General features: G+C 39.4%; 1 protein-coding gene across 1 annotated transcript in view; it reads left to right on the forward strand.

Moving 5' to 3' along the window:
* Positions 1-25,948, forward strand: part of dnah5 (dynein, axonemal, heavy chain 5) — a gene marked incomplete at its 5' end in the record, with an annotated part of 67,302 nt that overhangs the window by 33,481 nt on the left and 7,873 nt on the right. The window contains 19 exons of the mRNA XM_079469030.1: positions 233-363; positions 1,618-1,771; positions 4,830-5,097; positions 7,049-7,280; positions 7,369-7,483; positions 10,077-10,253; positions 11,097-11,300; positions 12,022-12,201; positions 12,694-12,831; positions 14,227-14,362; positions 15,649-15,965; positions 17,033-17,188; positions 18,317-18,499; positions 20,257-20,500; positions 20,633-20,747; positions 20,911-21,101; positions 23,684-23,805; positions 24,640-24,789; positions 25,048-25,293. Coding sequence (XP_079325156.1) covers positions 233-363; positions 1,618-1,771; positions 4,830-5,097; positions 7,049-7,280; positions 7,369-7,483; positions 10,077-10,253; positions 11,097-11,300; positions 12,022-12,201; positions 12,694-12,831; positions 14,227-14,362; positions 15,649-15,965; positions 17,033-17,188; positions 18,317-18,499; positions 20,257-20,500; positions 20,633-20,747; positions 20,911-21,101; positions 23,684-23,805; positions 24,640-24,789; positions 25,048-25,293 — 3,459 coding nt within the window. The remainder of the gene's footprint in view (positions 1-232; positions 364-1,617; positions 1,772-4,829; positions 5,098-7,048; positions 7,281-7,368; positions 7,484-10,076; positions 10,254-11,096; positions 11,301-12,021; positions 12,202-12,693; positions 12,832-14,226; positions 14,363-15,648; positions 15,966-17,032; positions 17,189-18,316; positions 18,500-20,256; positions 20,501-20,632; positions 20,748-20,910; positions 21,102-23,683; positions 23,806-24,639; positions 24,790-25,047; positions 25,294-25,948) is intronic.

Genomic DNA, 25,948 nt, shown 5'->3' on the forward strand with positions numbered 1-25,948 from the left:
TTGTAATGGTATTAACAATTCATCTTTGTCTTATGACAAAATAACTTTTTAATAATCTATAAGCATCCTTTCGCATGGAGAACGCAGAGCTCACAACAAAATTCACCTTCCATGCCTATTACTAGAAGTAGACATGTCCTGCTTCCCATTTTGGTTGTGTGAAGGGTTTCACACGGTAACAAGGAAGCATCTGTCTCTGTTTCCACCGTGTTCCTTCTCTTTCTCTGGACAGATTTCTCGGATCATCAGGACCCCCCGGGGAAATGCCCTCCTGGTTGGTGTTGGAGGCTCAGGAAAACAGAGTTTGACAAGACTAGCGTCTTTCATTGCTGGCTACAGGACTTTCCAGATTACACTCACTCGGTGAGTCACCTTTACCTCCACATACTCAATAATTCATAGCCGCTGCATTCAAATGCACTTTTTCCCTCCAGGGGGGAAATAAGATTTCATCCGTCTCTTGTGTTTGGGTGCTGAAAGGTGTTAAATCCAAACTTTTATTTTTCACGCACTTGTTTTGTTTCTCATATCCACTGGAGCACATACGGTACCTTTACGATGTTTATATAATGAATGTTATGAATAGAAATGCGTAAATGTCGAGCAAGAAACACTTTCTCTTGTGTAATGCAGTTTAGACGTGCTCCAGTAGATGGTATCTGTGTAGAAGACTGTTCTGGCCTCCACTTTTCAATTCAGCTTTTAAAGAGGGAACAATCTGCAACCAGTCAAGCGTGCGGTCTGATCCAGACAATGAGACTGGACATTTTCAATTCAGACTTCCAATCCAATTTATAATCTGCTGCTAAAATTGAAAGTGGGAATACGTCCTGGTCATTAAAGTCTGTAGAGGACGTCTATCAAGACCATGTTTTTTTAGTTTCTAGTTTTTTACTTTAGGGGGTTGGGGTAATCTCTTTCGGTGATGGGAATGGCACTTTGGTGGCTGTGAGGATGGCAGCGAGCTTTTGGCACTACACATATTTGGAGATTGTTTTTCATTGGCGCACATGTTTGATGTTGATATAAATGAATCTGGTCTTCCTGTCACCAGTTCCTGTGTGAATGGATGTGTTAAAGTCTGACGTTTTTTAGCTTGTCGCCATCAAAGCACAGGCTGCTTTCACATCCAATTCCTTTTCTCTGTTGCCATATAGTTTGTATTAAATATTTAGTATTTTGCAACATATTATTCTCTTTTATATTCAACAAAATGCATTGCTGGAATTTAGAGAGCAATTCGAGGTAACAATGAAGAATTTGGTTTTCCAAAGATGCCATATCGCAATACTGTACCGGCTCATTGGGAATTTAAATGGATATAATCATGAATTATACAGTATCTGGAATTTGTTATTCATTTAATTATAGTTCTAATTATAATTTTAGCTAATTTTGTGGACAAATTCATATGCCATGTTTACATTTTACATATATAATACAGAAGAAATGGTAAGATAAAAGATGACCTTGACTTATATTTACATGTTTACTCAACTTGACTTTACATGAGATCCATTTTTATATTTGTTGATATATTTCATCTTTAGAACAGGATTCATGCTGATGTTCATGTACAAACGTTTTGTGTTTCTCTCCCTTATTCCCTTTCTGAAGTTCCTACAACACAGCCAACCTGATGGAGGACCTGAAGGGCTTGTACAGGACAGCCGGACAGCAGGGCAAAGGCATCAGCTTCATCTTCACTGACAACGAGATCAAGGATGAGTCCTTCCTGGAGTACATGAACAACGTCCTTTCATCTGGCGAGGTCAGAGAACTCCCTAAAACCCGGGCCTTCCGTTCTAAGCCTCTCAGTGACGTTTCTTAGAGCACATGTTTAAATAAGACAGGCTCAAGGTCACCATGCATGTTCAGAAGGCAGTGTATTACCCTCTCTTGACAAATAACACGGCTCTTTCCGTGTGATAAAGACGGGAATAAATGAGGTCTGTGAGGCACGAGATGCATCGCTTTATATTAGGGAGACAGATGGGTTTGTCAAGGACAAAAGCAGCATATATGTGTCAGGAAAGGTGACACCTGCCAGAGTTCACAATCCATCACAGACAAAACCAACAGAGGAGGTGTTAACATGACTGAAGCTTAGGGGAGGATGAAGATGAGGGTGAAGAGACGGATGGGCTTGAATGACAAACTTAATTCACAAAACCATTTATTGACACAAACGGGGTACAATATGTACAAAAAGGCTTGTTGACTTAAATTTTGAACATTCACAGATTGGTGTTTATCCTGAAGCCAGTCTAGTAATGATATGACAAAAAACTTGCAAAACAATAACTAATTTGGAACTTGATAAAATGATAGTTGTCATCTTCACATCCACTGCAGATGGAAATCAATCCATTTTAAGCTTTCCTGTAGCTCAGTGGTAAGAGCATTGCGTTGAAAAAGCAAGGTTGTGGGTTGGATCCCAGGGGATTGCAGATACCTAAGTATTTGGATAAAACCGTCTGCCAAATGCATAAATGTAAATGTAAGTTTTTCATTGATGCGAGTTATTAATGTGAGAAACGCGCATTTGGAGGTCACGGCTATACTTTGTAGGATTTCTGTTAAATGAAGCGTGCAAAAGAGAAGCAGTAATACCCAACACATGGGAGAAGGGACGACACATAGACCATAATATAGTCATTTTATGGACCATTATGGATGTGAATATCCACTTGGAAAGCCGTTTTATTTTGCTTTGATATAGTGTCAATAATCTGTGGTTAAAAGCATAGCAAGTTGGTTCTAACGCATACATTATTTTCTATAAATAGTGTTATCAGCGCTCAGCAGATGCTGCATAAGCATGATGTTCCTTCCTTCATCTCGTGCTATAAAAACTCGCTATAAAATTCATTATCATTTGAATATAGACTAGCGTGGTTTTTGTTTCTGTACCTTTAAGTCTATAAATGATCCGTGTTATTTTTGGCTAGCCTTCAACATAACCCTACACATACAATAGTTAACACTTTCACAGGTTCATTAATACAGAATGGGTGATGGATTGCTGAATGCAAAATAGGCATAATCGTGGTTTTCCTGTAGATGTGAAATCTTCTATGAAAATCAGCTTTTATTATAGAAACAAATTGCTTCTTAACACACTCTTTCAGAAATGACTTGCTTTTTCGATCTGATTCCACATAGATGGCGGTCACATTACGGTGTGTTAAATAGTTATGATCGCTACGGGTTATGATAGCTAATGTAAATCTACATAGCAGGCTTTATTGTTTTATTTCAAATGAGCAAAGAAATGCTTTCCCCCATAATTTACCTCTAAATCAAGAGCTCACAAGAGTAAAGGGATGGTGGGTAGGGCAAAGTAAGTCTAGTAAGTGAGCATAATGGGCAGACTGAAGTGTGAGAAGCTTTTCAAAGGACAAAATGTGTTTAATTAGCACTATGTCTCCATTCCTGAATATATATTGTAAAGGTGTTTGAGTATAATTGGATATTATTTAACAGCAGGCTTCACCTCCAGATCTCTGGGTCTTCACCTCAGTCATACAGTCTTGGAAAGGTCTTTGGTCTACTGGGTTTGGTTAAGGCATTTATTTCATTAATCTCAAGTAATGGTTCATTACATAAGCGCTTACATCAGCACAAGAGTACCGAGTCGTTTGCTCAGGAATACGAATGAAAACGCTGGCCCTCGGTTATACAGAGGATGTCAAGGTTTGGCTGAGAAACCGATGGGGCCAGACCGGGGTGACGGTAAGAACGACAGAACTAAAGCAGTGGAGTGAAATGTATTACCCAAGACTTTGAAAGAGACACGAGAAATGAAATGCTGTGCTTTACGGTATATGACCAGACAGTCTGTTCAGCCTCATTTTCATTAGTGTGACATTTCTACACCGATATCTGCAGATAACTATATTTCACTTTCTGCTTAGTCTTAGTCTAAGTGCAGTAGCCTCCAATGAAATTAAATCGATGGATATCTTAAAACATCTTTTCAATTATATTGGACAAAAGCTCTTTTATCACTTGATTTATAGATGTCATGGAGATCTCAGTTATGCTTCGCATATTTACTTGGTATTAGATATTTGTCCTAAAATTGCATCGGACGAATAAAAACAAAAGGAAATGAGACGATTGTTTAAATACATGAAGAGCATGGAGGTGTGAAATGAATCAAGGTTGTACAATTGTTTAGGTCAAATCATCGGGATTTGTAAAAAACTTGATGAGAAATGTTTGAATTCAGCCATGTGAAATAAGTTCAGTTTATTGTTTTGTTTATATCTCTTCTGAAACTAATGGAGACATTAGGGAGGTTTTTGGTCTTTCTGGCTTCTGGGTCTTTTGCTCAGGACAAATCTCGGGAGACTTAAAGGGATAGTTCACTCATGGATGGAAATTCTGTCATGATTAACTCACTCTTTTGTCATTTCAAACCTGAATGACTTTCTCCTGCAAAACACAAAAGGGGATATTTTGAAGAATGTTGAAAAGTGAGCAGACGCAGTACCAGTTCGCCTCTAGCCACAAAATCAAGTGAACGGGTACCACCGTTGTTCGGTTACCGACATTTTTCAAAATCAAATGATGAAGAATTTTCACTTTAAGCTAAAGTTTCCATTTGCTTGCATTTGACGTCTGGAGAAATAATGAAGACATCAGAGATCTCATCTGCGTTTATTTGATGGCTTAAATGTTTTTTCTCCTCCCATGAACGTGTCATTTTGTCCCCTCCGGTGTGTCATTATATCTAGATCTAGATGCATTTGTCAGACATTCCCAGTGAAATCTCTGCATCTGGGTTTAATCTAATGAGGTGTGAAATATTCTGTGTGTCACAGGTGTCCAATTTGTTTGCTCGAGATGAGATGGACGAGATTCTCAGTGACCTCATTCCAGTCATGAAGCGGGAGTTTCCACGACGGCCACCCACAAATGAAAACCTGCATGAGTATTTCATGAGCAGAGTGAGGCAGAACCTTCACGTGGTCCTGTGCTTCTCTCCGGTCGGGGAGAAGTTTCGTAATCGGGCTTTGAAGTTCCCTGCTCTCATTTCTGGATGCACCATGGATTGGTTTAGCCGCTGGCCTAAAGACGCCCTGATCGCAGGTCAGTACATGTTTTAGCGGTTTAATCTAGAAGAGATTTGGCCAATGGATTCTGCACATGTCATAGTAATGTAGTAAATAGTTTATTCAGTCCCGTTGTACGTGCTCTTTTTAAAAAATGTGCCTGCTTTTGAATGGCAGTGGAGGAAGGTGCTTTTTGAGTGCATAAGTGGCCGATCGCACCGAACACGCAGCGGTTTTTTTTTTTGTTGCTAAGCAACAACGGAAACAGCTGTACCGAGGGTCAAGGAATATAGCGCAAGCTCTCTAGTTGCTGTCAACCGTCATATTAGCAGAAACTTTAAAACAGGTACAAGCAGTGGGTGCTTGCTCTGACCTTGTTCGGTTAACAAAGCAACTGTAAAGTTCTGTCACCACAACAGAAGCCCGCCTCTTCGTTCGATTGGACAATGGAAAAAAGGTGCACGTCAACTCCTTTTCTGCTCCGAGTTGATTGTTTTCAACTTCAGGCGGACAGAGCGCTCCGGCAAAAAGGCCCAGATTAAAAATTCAGTGGCCCCTGGCCCCATACACACACGTGGGAAAAGGTTTTGAATTATGTGAAGGATTGCATTTACAAGTTACAAACTTTGATCACAACCTGTAGGACCATATCAACACCTGTACACAGAATACAGCATACAGAACTTACACCACATGATTACAACAATATATTCATGCAGCTGGTCCAGTAAAGCAAAGACATTTCCCTGCATACTGTAACCCGCTGGCATATTCAAGCAGCACACACTACCACACCTCTACCAATTCAGTTCTATCAGATTCCATAATTCACATAAAAACAACGCCGGATTCACAAAACTGTTCTAAGGAGAAAATATAAGAACCTTTTGTTGAGATAAATTGTAGGAAGTTTAGTATATTAATAAGAATCTTCTTAAGTGCAATTCTCAAATATTTTCTTAATAACATATTATTTTTTCCACCAAATAAAGGGCAGTCTGTCGTCAATGATCATACTATAACACCGCATCCTAACCGATCGCGATGTGATGCCGCGGCACGCAAAGGGTAACGTTTTCATGTTTATCAGAGGTTTTGTCCTAAGTAACCAGCCCCTTTTCTGCATTCGGTATGGACAGACAAATTGCTTATCTCAGGAATCTCATCGCATCACGTTTGGTTAGAATGCGGTGCCAGCCGTTGCTCGTCGCGGCGGGTTAGGAAAAAACCTCTGATTAACATGAAAAGATACCTTTTATCATGTCTCGCGGCGTCGCATCTCAGCGTCGCATTTGATTAGGACACGATGTAACAGTCATTTGTCAATTTGTTAAACTTTATTTGTGTAATAACCAAATAAGATGCAACATTGAGATGTGACGCCGCGAAACATTTTCAGTTTCTATGTCAGTTGTGACTAATAACGTGACATCATCTAACAAATCACCATAAAAAGCAGATCTTGGCTATGTTCTTTCACACAGCCGCCAACTACATTTACAAACGAACTGTGATCATGTTTTTATAATGTCCCTTGGATAATCCGGCTGCCAACTGCAAACAGTTCAAAAGACACTCATCTAACAGCACAAGAAATAGCTACCAAGGCTAACTAGACGAACCTTGACCTCCTGGTCAACCCCATTTATTCGTCCAAGATTCATTTCATTCATCCCAGGTCTTCCCATGTAAATTGTGCATTCAAAAAAGCATTTGTGCTTGTACAGTTCAACATTGACAGATAAACAAGCAATTCAAGCAAGGCACAAAATGTTCCTCAAACAATTTAAATTGATTGCGTCTAAGCTCTGTTAGGACAAACAAGAGGCTTAATGTCGCCGACAGTCAAACTGGGAGCGATAATTTAAACAAACATATTGAAAGAAAAATGGAAAAATCATCACGGCAATGAGCGGTTACTGATAAATGAATGTTATCACCGTCATTTCTGGATTACATGTGAATACTCTTTGTTTGTTTCTCCTCAGTGTCTGAACACTTCCTGTCCACGTATGACATAGACTGCACGCCCGAGGTCAAGAGCGAGATGGTTCAGTGCATGGGCTCATTTCAGGACGGTGTGGCGGAAAAGTGTGCCGACTATTTCCAGAGGTATCGTCGCTCCACTCATGTCACGCCCAAATCTTACCTGTCCTTCATCCACGACTACAAGACCATCTACAAAGAGAAGCACTCAGAGGTTCAGACGCTAGCAGACAGGTCAAGACAGATGTTGTTAAATGCTGTTTATGGAGTCTGGAGCTGGTTGTCACAGAGGTTCATTTTCCGACTGTGTTGATTTGATTAGGATGAACACTGGCCTCCAGAAACTGAAGGAAGCTTCAGAGTCTGTTGCTGCCCTCAGCAAAGAGCTGGAGGTCAAGGAGAAAGAGCTTCAGATCGCCAACCAGAAGGCTGATATGGTAACTGAATGTTTAAAAGTATTTTATATTTGTCACCCCCTTATAATATACATTTATATTTTTGAGGAATGAACTCGAGAAGCATTAATTGATCGTGAAGACAAATGCATGGCCTGACCTTCTTTTAACTCCATAATTGTGTTTATATTGATTCTTAGTGACAGCCATATTTTGTTAGTGCCATTTTCTGCAATTCAGACAGACTCGCTTCTCAACAGTTCAGGGGGAGATTCAGGGACGCTCACGCAATCTTTGTTCCCCCATTCAAACTGCTACATGCAAGGGTCTCGAGATGCACTTACAAAACGTTTTTTAAGTTTCAAAACAAGATGCTCATATTACACAGTCTTAGCTTTAAGATTCAAGCAGAGCATCACAGCATTTCTTAAAGGTCCAGTTTACAAGAACCAACCAACGGCTCACTCCACCCCTCCCTTTCGGAGCACTACGGTGGCTGACTTAGGACAAGATGTCGGCGCATTTTCAGTTTTTTTTTTTGCCAAAGAACATAACATTTATGAGACACACTCCGTACAACAGTTTGTCCGGTTAGGGCTCCTTTAGAAACAACATGTTCAATTCCATGTAAAGGGACCCGCGGCGTATGTAGATAACCCTTCATTATGTAAGGTTTTTGTACACATCTGAAGACATAGATCTGTACGTTATATTGCATTTCGGTAAAAAGATCCTCCTTTATATCACACATTGCACCTTGAAGGCAGTTCTAGAGAGCTTGGATTTCGTAGCTTGCAACGACACACATAAAATCTCACAATGTGTATAATGTGTAATCTTGTGAAAACCACAGTGAAATTTATAGGTGTTTATAACTTTCCATTAATCTGTTCTGTCTGCGAGCGGTCTCATATTAGACAGGATCAGAAGATACTATTTGACCCAACCCACATTCTCCACAGTAGTGTATTTACTACTTTGTGGTCCAGTAGATGGTTAAGATGGCCCTTAGAGCAGACAAACACATTTTAAGAATGTATTTCCGCCTGTGGCCATCTTTTAATTCTGATCACAACATTGAAGGTAGGATGTTCATTCTTTTCTGTTCTGTATTCATAATAAAGGTATTGTGTTTTATTCAGTGCCATTGACAAGTTTGGGAAAACCACTTTTTGTATTGTAAAAAAATGGTATTGTAATTGTTTTATAAAGAAAAGCACAAGTATACGGTCCAGGTATCCACTTTTTTCGCGATGTGCGAAATTATGCCTTGCGTATGCGCGTAGGGCTAATGCTTAAGACTTCGAGTTCGCCGCTTGATCCCATTAGTTGGCATTACCAAGTTAGCTTTTAAACCGACGTTATAATACTTTTATGTCATTTCAAACAGCAATATGTCAAAGAGCAGTGTCTAAATAGAGTTTTTAACCTAGACCGTAAAAACACAATGGTTTCTTACCATAAGAAGTTGGACAGCGACATCTACTGGTACGATGACATTAAACTCCAGCCTGCAGGCACATTTGATATATCCACGGCCATGAACTTGGACTTAACATTGGACAAATTCTTTGCCATAACCATCACCAGTTCACAATTCCAAAGTGAAGCTGCTGAGTCCAGTCTCAAGTCACAATCTAACAGGGTTTTCATAAGGTTTTCAGAGCTTTCTGTGGCTGTTGTGGCAGCCTTTTACCGCAAAAATGTGTTCGAGAAACTTTATTTTTAACCATTAACAGAAATGTCCTCTAACATAGTAACAAATACTAAACTGAAGTGCGGAGCATCAAACAGAAATACACTCGTGGTAATGGCGCCCTCCATGGAGACGTTAAGAAAAAGGTGGATATGTATATGTTTAGATTTTTAACAGGATGTCGATTGTTCGCTATCAAAACACAGAATATTTAATATTTTAAATAATGCTTTGAAATTGAGTGTTAAAAACATTTTTTCTATATAAAATCGAGTTTGGATATTAGCCTGTTACTAATCGCTAGTTCCTAATGTGCTTAGTCGATGTCATAATATACGATACTGTAGAAAGGTAAACATGCTAAGTATACATGTTCACATGTTTGTATAGACTGCAAAGAACACACGAGTGTTTCCAAAATATTTCTCCCTAAAGCTTCTCATTAACTTTTTATGACATGATAACATTAAAGGGGCTGTTCACCCAAAAATAAAAATTCTGTCATCATTCACTCACCCTCATGTGATTTCAAATCTGTATAAATGACTTTGTTCTGATGAACAGAGAAAGATATTTGGAAGAATGTTTGCAATTTTCAGTTCTGTGACATCATTGATTGCCATTCAATTCAATGGTAGTCAAAAGTGCCCCAGAACGGTTTGTTTTCCTAAATTCTTCAAAATATCTCACGTTGTGTTCAACAGAACAACAAAAGATTTCCTACTATGGTAGTGGATGATGTCACTGAACTGAAATGGCTATCATCCTTACATGTATATAGGTTTGAAACAACCTGATGATGAAGTTTCATTTTTGAGTTGACTTGCACTTTAAGATGATAAATGAAAAACTGACACAGAATTATAATGTGAAATGTTGCATACTGTATATAACAGGAGGTTGGGGTTTTCATTCCTTCTGTCATTCTTTGTTCGTCAGGTGTTGAAGGAGGTGACGGTAAAGGCTCAGGCGGCTGAAATGGTCAAAGTTGAGGTTCAGAAGGTCAAAGATAAAGCCCAGGCCATTGTTGACAGTATTTCTGCAGACAAGGCCATGGCTAAGGAGAAGCTGGAAGCCGCCAAACCTGCTCTGGAGGAGGCGGAGGCAGCGCTGCAGGTGTGGAACAAATTTGCAAGAACAATAAAACAAAAGGAGACAATAAGCAGAGAGTAGAGGGGATGAGGAAGCAAGATAACCAATGGGGAAAAGAAGAAGGAAAGAATGGAGAGGAAGGAGGATTTAAAAATAGATTGTGATGACAGGGCTGCTGTAGGGGGTCTGCTAGCGAGCAGGGGTCTTGACGGCAGCCCTTTCTAACCAAACCCACACACAAACATAACCCACTCAATCATACACCCACCCAAACATACCCCTCAACCACCTGCTCACTGTCCCATGAGTCCCACCTGCTTGGATCTCATTGTTCCTGCGACTCATTTCTCCATTTATTATTCACAGTGCATACTTACTCATTCCCATTATTTTATTAGTACGTGTACTATGGTTTTAAAGTCCGTTAGATCCATTTTGTGTTTAATTTGATCACTTGTGATTAGATCAATCTTGTGTTTCATACAACGAAAGCATATTTACATTTCATTTACACACTTTATTCAAGGTATACGTTTGTAAGCAGGCTTTTAGTGAACTTGAAAAAGTTGTTTAAAAGCACAACAATTACATGAAACAAATAATGATTTACAAATCATTGAACAAATAATCCTAGCAGGTCTGAATAATTTCTCAACCTCCCTCTTTTCTTTTTTTTCTCTTTTCGTTTTTTATTATAAATGTATACCCCGCCCTCTATTAACATTTCCTAAAATGGCAACTTCCTGTTCTAAATGTTTGTGTCCTTCTGTTCATAAATCCTTGCGATCGCCCATTATAGGCTGTTGTGTGCTGTACGATATAGTATGTAATTCACCTGAACTTGTCTTTCTGTTTGTGTCTAAACAGACCATAAAGCCTTCAGACATCGCCACAGTGAGAACACTGGGCAGACCGCCTCATCTTATCATGCGGATCATGGACTGCGTGTTGCTGCTCTTCCAGAGAAAAGTGAACACGGTAAAGATCGACCCCGAGAAAAACTGCATCATGCCGTACTGGCAGGAGTCACTCAAACTCATGACTGCTGGAAACTTCCTGGGCAGTTTACAGGTACACTGTCTTCATTGAACTCGTATTGCATTTTCGGCATTGCTGAATGAGAATGGTTAATACCAACCTGTGTAATATTGTTTGTATGTTGTAATGATTATTGTAATGTAATGAATGATCATTGGTTTAGTCTCTGTTGTCTATGTCCGCACCCACACACATAAAACACTCAAGACAGTCTACCAAAATGTCTAAACTATAAATGCACTTATTCTAATATGTCGATTTTGTATAGAAACAGATTTGATTTTTGAATCTTAATATTTTACAGAGGTTCAGACCTTGATGACCTCATAGCCGGATACGTCCGCAGCAACACTGTAAAGAAAAAATCCTGTAAAATAACGGAAATTTTCTGACAGCTGGGAATAGAAATAAACCGTAAAATTATTTCCCACCTGTAAAATTACATCTTGTCCCTGTTTTTCTTGTAAATTCGCTGACTATTTCTGTAATTTTACTTTTTTCACAAATTAATTTAGTATTTTTTTCCATTATATGTGGAACATCTGAAAAAGCTTCCAAAGGAAATTTGCAAAAGCTTGAGTCGCATTTGACGGGTTCACAAAACAAATCGTTTTTTATGGTTATTAACACATTTATTTATATATTCCGTTTCTTACGCACAATATTTTAAGGCTGTTGGTTTCCTTTGATTATAATATATGGCTACAATATTTTAATTTCATTTCACTCTTGTGTGCCTGTGTTTTCTCTGCAGCAATTTCCCAAAGACACCATAAACGAGGAGGTGGTGGAGCTCCTGTCTCCATATTTTGACATGGCTGACTACAACATTGAAACAGCCAAGAGGGTGTGTGGAAATGTTGCAGGGCTGTGCTCCTGGACCAAAGCAATGGCTGCTTTCTTCTCCATCAATAAAGAAGTGCTTCCTTTGAAGGTGAGAGATCAAACTTCTGTTTTTATTTTTTGCCCCATGGCTCTTTTGGCTGTGCTATTAAGATATCTTCACAGGGAACAGACCTAGATTTAATGTATTGATACCATATGTCATTCACATTTATTCTTTTGGCAGTCACTTTTATCTTTTCAATTGTGTCCATTAAGCATTCGTTGTCACATCATTAGGTGCTTGTTGACTTTTTTTATGAATATATATACTACAGCACTATAAAAAATAACATCACATCACATAAAAAAAGAAGATAAATGAACACGCAATCGCCTTTATTTTTGAACAATCTGCATTTTGGCAAGCATACGAGACATTGTAGTCTTCATTTATTCATTTTTTTACAGGCTTAATATAACACGTTGTCTCAACTAAGTCCAACCCAGAATATTAGTTCAACTGAGATATTTTTGCCCTTCCAACCTTTTATCAATTGGCGTTTTCACAGTATCTATATCTTGTTTTCTTCATCACCCTCAGGCTAACCTAGCAGTGCAGGAGAACAAGCTGGCCATAGCTAATGCAGACCTCCAGAAAGCTCAATCTGAACTGGATGCCAAACAGGCGGAGCTGGACGTAGTTCGGGCTGAGTATGAAAAAGCCATGATGGAGAAACAGGTATCAAATCAACACGATGCATCTGGTTCAACTCTATTTCGATGAGTAAAACTAAATGAAAGCCCTCAAAGTCGATAATTTTCTATGTAAATCACTGACAGAACTCTCATTCATTATTTGATCCCCCTGTGACCCAAAGAAAATGAACCTCAATCTGTTTATCTATCCAATTCTGCTGAGAAATGGTGTATCAGCTGTAATTAGTGCGTAGAGTAAATACCAAGTCGCTCATTTGCATATTCGCATAAATTGAATGTAATCAGCAGATTTATAAAGCTAAAACCATCTTGCGGATGAATCATGCAGTCTGTACTCGATGTGCTCCTGCAAAATTGAGACCGGCTTTAGAAATTGGTCACAGTAAACACCAATGTTCCATTTCACAATATATAATGAGCCTTCCTAACATTTCCTGAATGACTTTATAATTGTGTGATTAACTCTGAGGTTCATGTTGATGTACGTCAGCCCTGATCGTACCTTAGAGAACGGATGCTGACGTAGCAACGGTTGAATAAACATCCCAATTGACTTTAAACTGTCCTTACTTTCCCTAATGCAGGGATTGACCATTGCTAAACAGTGTGGTCATCGCTACATCTGATGCATGATGCGGTTTTTATCTTTGGTACAATTCACAGTTTTCCACGAAAGCATAAAAAATAGGCCAACCATAACTGAAAATCTGTCTTGTGTTCAAAGTTAGAAAAAATATACAATACAAGACAATACAATACATTTGAAAGACTTGTAGAGCTCAGTCTTTTCGATGCAGTTATAAGGAGGACCGAGGGTTTTAAGCTTAAAATAAAAAAGGAGAGAAATAGTTTCCTAAAAATAGCCTTACTGATGATTTAAAGGGGTCATATGACACGGCTAAAACGAATATTATCGTTTGTTTTAGATGTTATTCAATGTGTACACACGATTTAGGTTTGAAAAACGCAGTATTTTCCACATACCGTGCATGTGGATCTGTTCTTTGCCCCGCCTCTCTGAAACGTGCAGATTTTTTACAAAAGCTCGAGCCTCGGATAAGCGAGGTGTGCTATGATTGGCCAGTTAACCAGTGCGTAGTGATTGGTCGAATACTGCAAGCCTATGACAGTAATGACACTTAAATTTTTGCGATTTAACATGTCTAATACATGCATGGGTAACTTATAACACCAAAGACACAGAAAAACATGAATTTGTGACATATGACACCTTTCATAAAGTAAAAGTTGTTAAAATAAACAACTTTTACTGTGAATGAAATCATATATTCAAAACAAAGGTTTAAATGAACTATTTGATCAAAAACAACATTCCTTTTATTAGTTTACATGACTTATTTCACAAATACAAGCCGAAACATGTATGAGTAAATCCTCTCTGTTGTTTGTCTCATAGACACTGCTGGAGGATGCGGAGCGCTGTCGACACAAGATGCAGACCGCCTCCGGTCTGATCAGTGGCCTGGCAGGAGAGAAGGAGCGATGGACTCAACTCGGCAAAGAGTTCGCTGCTCAGACCAAACGTCTAGTTGGTGTGTTTGACATTAAACCTTCAGGCGGTTAACATGATTTGGCTGACTTCGTTGTCAGTGATCGGTTTTCAGCCCCAGAAAAGTGTATGTCGCCAAAAAGTAGGTCACCAAAAAGTGAAGCTTTGCAGAAAAGACACGAAATGAAGCTGTGATATTGAAACTTAGCTTTTTGTTTTGTTTTGCAAGCCTATATGATAACTTGTATGTGTGATATTTGTCTGGCGGATGTGACAGGGAGTGAAGGACTTGAGCTACATCTAGGGATGTTCAAAATATCTGAGATACAGTCAGAGTATCACAGGGACTTCAGGGACATACTGTAAGGAATCTTTAGTGTGTGCTAGCAAATCCAATGCCATGTGTTCATTCTGGCTTCACGTAACAGGATTCAGAAAGGTAATTTTACAAGTCACTTTGGATTGAAGCTTTATTACAGATTTGATGTATTGTTTTATGTATAAATAACAGAACAACACAGGGAAGAAAAACAGGGAAAACGATTTCATACATCCTTATATCCTGTCATTTTATAGGAACACTTAATGTACGGTATAGTTCTGTGTTTCCAGCTTACAGAAAATTCATTTTTGTACGGAATTGTTTTATAGTGTGGGACACCGTTGGTACAAACAACAAATATACTGTACGATGCCGAAAAGAAATGAACTAAATCGGCGTGTACCAACACAGATCACTAGGGGTGTAATGATTCACTGTGAGCCAGTTGAAAACCGATTATAATATGTGACGATTCAAGACGTGGAAAACGTGGATATGCTGATATTTCTTAAATGTAAAAGAATCTGAGAGAAGCACCGACTCAGTTTGTTTATATTAAAGAGATTTGTGTATTATTACTTTTTTGATTTGGAATTTGATTTAAAATCGCAGTTTAGTTTTGTTATTTGACAAAAAGACACGAGCAGCATTTGAGAAATAATAAAGGGGCAGTTGTTCATTTCTAATTGGTCCAAACTAATTGTGAATAAATCGTATCGTGAGAACAGTACGGTGAGAATGGTGACATCCCTATAGATCACTTGTATTAGATAATGTATTTAAATGAGGGAAAACCAACACATGCTCATAATCCAATAAAAAACGTCTTTCAAGTAAAGTCACTTTGGATTGACGCTTCTGACAACTCCAAAGCATCCACCTAGCAACTGCATTGAATTGAGCTAAGAACCCTTCAGAACACATGAACTGCACAGCACCAGCCACGGCTAGATATTATTTTGCCGCTTGGCATTTTCTTGACGGATTTCTCTAATTTTACATTTCAGGAGATGTGCTGCTGGCCACTGCCTTCCTCTCCTACTCTGGGCCCTTTAACCAAGAGTTTCGCAACCTCCTCCTCAGCGACTGGCAGAGAGAGATGAAGTCCCGCCAGATTCCTTTCAGGACCAATCTGAACCTCACTGAGATGCTGATAGACGCTCCTACAGTAAGTGAATGGAACTTACAGGGGCTGCCCAACGATGACCTGTCCATCCAGAACGGGATCATTGTGACAAAGGCTGCCAGATTCCCCTTGCTGATCGATCCCCAGACACAAGGAAAGATGTGGATCAAGAACAGAGAGTCCAAGAATGAGCTTCAGGTGAACATCTCTGAAGAATGACGTTTATACTGGTGTCATCACACAGGATTATTATTGTTAACTAAATCCATCAAAAGCATCTCTGTATACTAAAATGGGATCGAATACAGCCTGGAATATTATTTGACAAACGTAAAGGGATAGTTCACCCAGAAATGAAAATTGTCATCATTTACTCGCCCTCAAGTTCTGTTTAAATTTCGTTGTTTTGCTGAACACAAAGAAATATCTGGAACCGTGTTTCTAGCCAAACAGTTCTGGGACACTTTTGACTTCCATAGTCGTTTATGTCCCTACTATGGAAGTCAATGAACTGTTTGGTTTCCAGCATTCCTCAAAACATCTTCTTGTGTGTTCAGCATAACAAAGAAATGTTAACAGGCTTGAAACAACTTGAGGGCGAGTAAATGATGACAGAATTGTCTTGTTTTTTTGGGGTAAACTATCCCGTAAAACAAATACACGTTTAAATCAATGAAAACTGAAATCTACATCATTTAAACTACAGTCAGAATTGTTGTAGTTTCAATACAAACGAACAGAACCTAGTTCACTACATCGAGTTTTTATATTTACACACATTTTTGAGCCGAACATCATAAATCTCTATATACAATGATGATCTGTAAACCGATGCATTCACACTAAATCCAAAAGCAAACTTTAAATAAATGCAGTTTACAAACAAACTTATTTCTATATTCAAAAGAGCATGTTAGATTATAACTTCTACTCACTTGTCTATAAGACTTGATACGGTGTCATATTTAAAGCAATGGCAAAGCTTGTTTTTGCCCTTCATCACTGTAGCCCATCGCTGGAAAATATAGTTAGTTCGGCTTTTGCTACCGCTTCATACAATGCACAGGGCCTCCACAGATTTGAAACTTTTTCTCTTGCACACACAAATCTGACTCGTATTCTTGGGAATGGAGTCCATAAGATATGCAAAGCTTGCGTTCACGCTTCGAGAGGTCAGACGCCTCTTCAGAGGCTCCAGAGATAACAGCTTTCTCCAGCAGCAGAACTTGAGCTGGGTCAGTAATGAGGCTTCGATGTTTTCACAGATCACGTCACTAAACCACAAGTACTTCAGAAACCATCTAGAGGACAGTTTATCATTAGGACGGCCGCTGCTGATAGAAGATGTTGGGGAAGAATTGGACCCTGCCCTGGACAATGTGCTGGAGAAGAACTTCATCAAGACTGGCTCCACACATAAGGTACAGTGTGCTGGAAGGTTCCTGGTGTAAAATGCAGTAGTAAATCCGTCATTGTGATCACAATGAGGCTCTAGACCTCCTTAAAAGAAATGATTTGTGTATTATTCACCATCGAAGAAAACATACTGTACTTGCTAAACACTTAGCATACTCCACACGGATACTTCACATGATTTCCAGTCTAAGAACTCTTTCTGGATCTTGGGAATCTTGATCCACATACGGTACTACAAAAATGAGGCCGTTCAGAAAGGCGCCCAGGTGTATCCTTCAGATTTTTTTCTTCATTTTACCGTCAAACGTTCTCATTTATAAACCAGCTGATAACACGATTCCCTTGAAAAGAGGACCTTTCATTGAACACTCTGATTATATTTTTGATTAAAAAAAAACATGGTTCTTTTAAAAAAGTAAGAAGCTTTTTTTTCGACAGATTGCAGTTGTATTCAACGTCGTGTCCTTGAACACACTGGAAAACAGGGAAAGCTATTTATAGACAGAAATGCACAGGCTAGAGTTCTGTCTGAGCAGGTCTTTGACACAATGTTTATACCAAAAAAGCATCTGTAGCATAGCCGCTCACACGTGTGACAAAAGAAGCTCACAAAGTGCACTACTTATTGAAAATAACCAGACTCGAGTCTGTCGAGCTGTCACCTCCTAGTGCAGGACAGGATTTAAAGTGACAGTCGTGACTTCTCGGGTGTCTTTCATCTCATTATCAAAAATCCAGCTGCTTCACACGTTCAAGAAAAAAATAGCGAGAAACAGAGAGCGCTCTGCTTTTGACAGGTTTAACTAGCCGGATCTATTAATACAAATGTGCGAACATCTGATCACACGTTTTTATAGCCGTGATGTTGACGTGGCTTCATCTGTCAAACCGCAGCCCTGTGGGGTCCGTTTCCTTTAATTGGCACAGAAATAACATTACGGACTCATCGCTGAGATAACCAACATGCTATTTAACATCTTCATAAACACCTTTAATGCTAGAGAGGTCCAACACTTCTCACCAAAGTTCTTGCGAAAATCGGTCATGCTTAAAAACATTGATTTATAGAGCGCCTCTGGTGTTTAAGGATAAATGAACGATCGAACTGTCATTTTTATTTTCATTGCGATCAGGTAAAAGTGGGAGATAAGGAGGTGGACGTGATGAAGGGCTTTCGTCTCTACGTGACCACCAAGCTGCCCAACCCAGCGTACACTCCTGAGATCAGCGCACGGACATCCATCATCGACTTCACCGTTACCATGAGGGGTCTGGAGGATCAGCTGCTGGGCAGAGTTATTCTCACGGAGAAACAGGTACAGTATGACCCCCTTAGTATTCAGAGGGTGGAGTTAAGTAAGCCAGAAGTGAGATATAAACTGCATCAAAAAGACACACATTTTTATTATGTTTATCTATTAAAGGGATTGTTACCCAAAAACGAAAATTCTCCCTCATGTCGTTCCGAGGCTCTCTGTGTCACGTTTTATGGTCGAACAGAAAAAAGATATTTAGAAAAATGCTACGGTGTAACCCAGAACACACGTGTTGAAGACTACATAGACCTACAGTATATATTTTATAGCTGGTAATGCTACCCCTAATGTTACCCATCTTCAATGGTTTAGTAGACTGAATGATGACATTTAGTGACACGCTTTATATAGGCACAGCATGTTTTACCTCCTCATCAAGATCCCTACAGCTCTGAACACATCCCAGAGGCATGTTTTTGTGTCAGAGCGGGCGAGAGGGAGACCGTGTCCGGGGCAATTCTTGGTCACTGGACAGAGAGCTTGAATCTCAAACTTTTATACTGCTGAATTTCACAATTCTCGGTTCTCTTTCTGGTCCAGTGATATACTGGTCCATTGTATGTTGACACCATCGTCTAAATCCAAATCTATTTCCATTGTGCTTTATGCAACAGGGCATCGTCACCGTCAAAAAGGAAATTTCTTTCATTTCGCCGTTCACTTGTCATTCCAAACCTCTGAGACTTTCTTTCTTCTGCAGAACACAACAAGATATGATGAACTATGAAGAATGTTGGTAACAAAACAAAGTTGACAGGCTTCCATTGGATGAGACATTTCTCAAATTGTCTTCTTTTGTGTTCCACCGAAGAAAGAGCCATATACAGTCATTGGAAAACCATTGGCCTCATTTCAGAGGCTTCGAATGCCCTTTTTGATTCTCGGGTAGGGAAAATGAAAGTGGCATTCAGCTCATGTTCACGACTGAACATTAAACTGTCAATCGTGATTTACCTATGTCACATCTTTCCTAAGGAGTCCACATGCTGTGAATTGACCCCTTTATATATTTTATCTTTATTCTTGTTCGTGTATTATAAACTAAACTGTGCTGTATAGTTATGCGTTTAAAGGGACGGTTCCCCCAAAAATGAACTACACACTCTAGTTGTTGCAAACCTGTATACATGTCTTTGTTTGGCTGAACACAGAGAAATATATTTGGACGAATGCTTGAAAGCAAACAGTTCTTGGACCCCATTGACTACCATAGTAGGAAAAATGACAATAGTAGTCAAAAGTGCCCCGGAACTGTTTGCTGTCCAACATTCGTCAAAATATATTTTGTGTTGAAAAGTATTTTTTCTACTATGGTAGTGAATGGGGTCCAATAACTGTTTGGTTGCAAGCCAAATATCATTCTCTGTTCATCAGTAAAAAACCACATTAATTTAGATATGGAACAACTTGAAGGTGAGTAAACGATGACCGAATATTGTTTCGGGGTGAACTATCACTTTAAGAACATTTAAAGTACATTTGCCAGAGAATTTAGTATAGAAACTGGAAATGGAAAGTAAATTGCTGTTAAGAATTCAACGTGAGGTTTGTGTCTTCTAGTTAAGACCTTTCCACCACAGTATATTGACCGGACCTTACTTTAAAAGTTACGTTGCAGGGACCTGCAATATAGAATTATAAATGGTAAAGTAATCATTGTCATTTATCATACAAGGTTGCCAACATCTAGCGCAGATATCGGAGTAATGTTTTTATGCGTGATGGTACATGACAGTTTGATCTGAATGAATCGGCAGGAACTAGAGAAGGAACGCACTGACCTGCTTGAGGACGTGACGGCCAATAAACGGAAGATGAAGGAGCTGGAGGATAATCTGCTCTTCAGGCTCACCAGCACGCAGGGATCGCTGGTGGATGACGAGAGTCTCATCACCGTGCTGGGAAACACCAAACAAACTGCCGAGGAGGTGACACAGAAACTTCAGATCGCTGCAGAGACAGAGATCCAGATCAATGCGGCACGGGAGGAGTACAGACCTGGTGAGAGCTCAGAACTTGAAACCTTTAGCGCTTCTTTTGCAAAGTTCTGACTGGAGTATGACAGTGCAATGTGAAAAAGATATGAATTGTCAGAATAACTGCACTTACTGTCAAATGTGGCTACTTCTTCAGTTGCGACGAGAGGCAGCATCTTGTACTTCCTGATAACGGAGATGAGCATGGTGAATGTGATGTATCAGACGTCCCTCCGTCAGTTCCTGCGCTTGTTCGACCTGTCCTTGGCCAAGTACAACTCTATTGACACCTAAAAAATGACATTTAATGAGCCATAACAATGTATTATTGTAATTCATGAAAAAATGTTCTGTTGAACCTGTACGCCCTTTCAGCAGCTTATTATATCGGTAAATCGCATGTAACCTAAGGTCTCATTTTTCTCTGGGTTTAAGGTCTATAAAGAGTCCAATTACGAGCAAGCGGATCCCCAACATCATCGAGTACATGACCTTCGAGGTGCACAAGTACGCTGCCAGAGGACTGTACGAGGAACACAAGTTCCTGTTCACCCTGCTGCTCACGCTCAAGATCGACATGCAGAGCAACAGAGTCAAACACGAGGAGTTCCTGACCCTCATTAAAGGTCAGACGACAGCCGGCCTTCCTCATGTCGGTCTGCATCACACTCTCTCTCTCTTTTTCTGAGTCTTTTCCCCCTCTGAGAATTTGGTCTGCCAAGCTTGTAAGTATTTAGACATGAGTCTATGTGACTTGCTGCTTGATTTTACTGCATTTTAAAGGGATGCTTCACCCAAAAATGAAAATTCGGTCATCATTTACTCACCTTTCGCGTTGTTCCAAATCTGAATACATTTCTGTATACACACAGAGAAATATATCTATAACAATGCTTATAAATAAACCGAACCCATTGACTCCCATATTAGGAATCATCTCTTGATCTCAATCATTTCTTTTGTTCTGTTGAAGACGAATGAAGACATTTTGAAGAATGTAAGACAGCAAACAGTTCTGGGGCCCTTTGACTACCATTGTATTTGTTCCTACTATGGTGGTCTGTCTGGTTATAAGCATTGTTCTGATGAACACAGAGAGAGATATTTGGAATAGAGACATTGATACAGATTTGGTCAAGTCGAAAGGCGAGTAAATGATGACAGACAAAAATAAAAATAAATATTATCTTGGTGGTTTTGTGTTCTGGGGTCCAACGTTGTTTGATCACCAACATTCTTCAAATGATATTTTTGCGCGTTCTGCAGAAGAAAGAAAGTCATACAGGTTTAGAATGACATGAGGATGAATACAGTAAATGATGAAGGAATATACATGTGACACTAACCCAAAAGACCCAATTCAGTCCTGCGTTTTTTCACTCCGTACAGTATCTGTCCTCCATGTATTGTGATTGTCTATAACAAATATCACACAAAAACAATGAACAATAAATTGTATTGAATGAGTTTATGTTGTACTAACGGTGTACAGATCGAGGTTAAACAGCCATCTGTTAGTGAAGCAGGGCTGAACAGCAGGGACACATCTGGGCCAAGTGTCTACAGCTGTTAATGCACTCATAAATGAAGAGTTCATGTTCAGGGCTTTTATCTATAACACTTTTTTGTTGCTAAGAAGTAAAGAATAGTATATCAAGTTGGCACACCAAAGCTCCAAAAGATCAAATATTTATTAATAAATTCATATTTTGTTTAGCTTTGGTGTGCCACCTTTATATCGATGTGCATGCTTTTGTCTTTTTGTTGCTTAGAAGTAACTTATATAAATGTCTTTGTATACTGTGGTAGGCTATATGAGAACAGTTTGTTACTGTACACACGCAGTGTGTTTTTTTGTCCTACAATTGCTTCTATTGTTTACCTCATTTGTAAGTCGCTTTGGATAAAAGCCTCTGCTAAATGACTAAATGTAAATGCAAGTAGATATTTCGTAGTTCAGGATACCATTTTATTTACATTGCGCTTTATACAAAAATAACAGCAGCTTTACAGAAAAGATAAACTGAAAGAGGTAGAATACAACACTTTGCGTTACACATAAAGCATGACGGTAAGTTAATAAGACGCAACAGTTTAGACACCGGGATTATGTTTGTGACCGATCTCATCAGAGACACGCTTACATCTTGACACAGCGCAGAAATGCCACAGCACCAGAAAGAGAAGTCAACACTTTGATAAGAAAATTAATGATTTTTCCAGTTCCAATACGTTTTGTGTGACATTAACAGCATGGTAAATAAAAAGGTGCTTTTGCTACAACTGCTGTGCGGTTTAAATCATTGATGGGATCTTTTTATAACTCTAGAGAAGACACTTGTGAGCCCTGTTGTAGGCCCTGCAAACTTTTCGTTGTAGCTAAACATAACGTCATTTAACCTAATTTCAGAGTGATCTACAATAATAGATCAACTCGAGTGCTCTTCCAACACAATTTAAACTCAAATGTATAGTAAAAAATCAAGGAAAGAACAGACTGTGACGTTGCTTTTGGATATTTTCCGCACACACTTGTTTTTCTAGGTAACATGCCTTCCAAAATCATATTTAATGGCTCTTCGCAATTTGTGATCTGTATGTGTTGTTCACGGGGTGTCCTTCATGAGACCACAGAGCCATGAACTGCTACGTGATTATCACGCTGTGTCATGTGCTTCCGCTTCGTAAAAGCATCAGAGCCGAAATTTAATCACAGAGGGATCAGGTAGCCCTGCGGTCAGACAAGTGGCCCATTACCCAGAAGGTCGATTTGACTCTCAGTGCTGTCACCACACGTCAGTTAAAACCATTCTGCTCTCTAATGCACTCTTGCAAGAGACATTTTGTCCCTCTATGCTGTTCCAGCTAGGAATGCTTTTCTAAAGATCATTTATTTGTAAAATGGGAGAGGTTATAGTGCACCTTTGGTACACACAGAGTAAAACATTAAGTAAAGATGTTTGTTAGGACTCAGATGGAGTAAATAGTTGCCAGTTTCTTATTAACGCAATACGTCAGCACGTCCGCCATATTGGGCAGGTCAACATCCACGATGAATGGACAAATGCAGCCTGCAGCAAGAAAGCTTTTTTAAGCAAAATCCATGTAATCCCCATATTCTATTCACTCCATAAATCAGCATCTTGTTCTCGTAATAAGAACAGGACAGAAAGCATTGTATTTGATCTGTAATCTTGATGTCGCTCAGGTGGAGCCTCTCTGGACCTGAAGGCCTGCCCACCTAAACCTGCCAAGTGGATCCTGGATATAACGTGGCTCAACCTGGTGGAGCTGAGCAAACTCTGGCAGTTCTCTGATATTCTGGATCAGGTATGTCTGAAAGGGGTGCACGGGTCAGATATAGTAAAACACACCCCGTATCACTTCGAGCTCTCGTTCCTCATCAAATCTCACTTTGGCAAACTTTAGATCAATTATTCCTGGCTGAAAGAAACTGGATTAAATGCCTTTGTTTAATTATCAATTTCTGGGGCAACGCAACAACTGAAAATCAACATACATCGAATGACATATGTCTGTCATGTTTTATCATCATATAGATCAAATTTATTTTTTGTTCTAATTGGTCACCAATTATTTTAATGGTTCAGTGTGTTATTTCTTAAAGGATCTATTGACAGCAATGCAGTGTTATATACATAACTTTGTGTTCAGAGGTGTATAAAGAAATTACATAATGAAGAGTTATGTTTTTATTACCTTAGAATGAGCTTTTTCTATCTACATACACCGCGGGTCTCCTTACATGGAAGTCGCCATGTTGTTTCTACAGTAGCCCTAAATGGACAAACTGCTCTAAGGAGCATTTTGTAAATGTGTTATCTCCTTCGGCAAAGAAGCTAAAACGTGATGACACCATAGTGCTTTAAGAGGGAGGGGTGCAGTGAGCCGATATTTGCAATATACAACCTCACCACTAGATGTCGCTAAATGTCATACACTGGACCTTTAATTATATAGTCACGTTTAGGTTTTTAATCACATTTTGGTCTTCACTTGTTACACAACACACATGCAGTACAAACACACTTGATGATATGATGAGACGATGCAAGACGTTGGAATTGAAGTATTGTTAAATATGTCAAATATCCAAACAATTACCAGATTCACTCACTATTGTGTGCATGTGTGTGTTAACAGATTGGGCGTCATGAGAAACCGTGGAAGAGCTGGTTTGATCGAGAGGCCCCAGAGGAAGAGCCGATACCAAACGCATATGATCAAGCTCTGGACTGCTTCAGACGACTGCTCCTCATTCGGTCCTGGTGTCCAGATAGAACCATCGCTCAGGTACGGCATATGAGTTAGAAGAATAAAGTGTTTATTATAACAGTTAGGTTTACTACATCGTTTTCTATGTCCCCTACCATATTTGAACTGTGAGAACAGGCTTTCCCAATCTATCCTTAAGTAAAATAATCCTACACTAGAAATATGCATGTCTAGAACAGACAAATATAGACAAACTTTTGTTTATGAGTGTAAGATATATTGATCGTCTGGGTTTGCATAGCTTTTTATCACATGCTTTTCTTTCTGTAAATGAAGGCACGGAAGTACATAATGGAGTCGATGGGGGAGAGGTATGCAGAGGGGGTCATACTGGACCTGGAGAAGACCTGGGAGGAGTCGGACCCCCGCACGCCTCTTATCTGCTTCCTGTCCATGGGTTCCGACCCGACAGACTCAATAATCGCTCTGGGCAAGCGACAAAAAATAGAGGCCCGTTACGTTTCCATGGGACAGGGACAGGAAGTTCACGCACGCAAGCTTCTGCAAAACACCATGGCTAATGTAGGTTAATTCACACAAAAACACAGGTCTCAATGAGCTAATCTCGATTTATTTTTATCACCGTAAAGCCTTAAACCCTTAAAGATGGACTAACACACAGTTTCTGCAAAGCTCATATTAATCTTGAGTACCTATACAGTAGTACTGCATGCGTCTTATCTTCGAAGAGTATTTAGTTTGATCACATTTATAAAAGACAGATACAGCTGTACGATTATTTCTGGAAAAAGATAAACTGCTGGAGGCAGGCAGGGGGAACGGAACTACAGCACGAGCACACGAAACATCTTCGCATTTTCCCTTCGTGTTTTTTACATTATGCACGTATACGCCAATTGCCAACAAAACACAGACATATGACTCTGTTTGACTTGCCGCCTGCAGTTACGAAACCGGGATCAAGACTTATAAAAAAAACTTTCCAAAGCAAGTTGGAGTGCTGGGGAGTGTAATGAGAATACGTCAAACTCGTTTTTAAAAAGTTGATCATGTTAAGCATGAGAAAGCCAATATGTTAAATAACTGACCGGGAGACTAGCCTTATTAGATATTATTTACTAGAATCATTTAACTTCTTATATAAAACGCTGTGTAGTGTAAAGCTGCTTCGGAACAATGCACATTGTGAAAAGCGCTATATAAATCAAATTGAATT

This window comes from Barbatula barbatula (assembly GCF_947034865.1).
Source record: "Barbatula barbatula genome assembly, chromosome: 12".
In the NCBI taxonomy this organism is placed as follows: domain Eukaryota; kingdom Metazoa; phylum Chordata; class Actinopteri; order Cypriniformes; family Nemacheilidae; genus Barbatula; species Barbatula barbatula.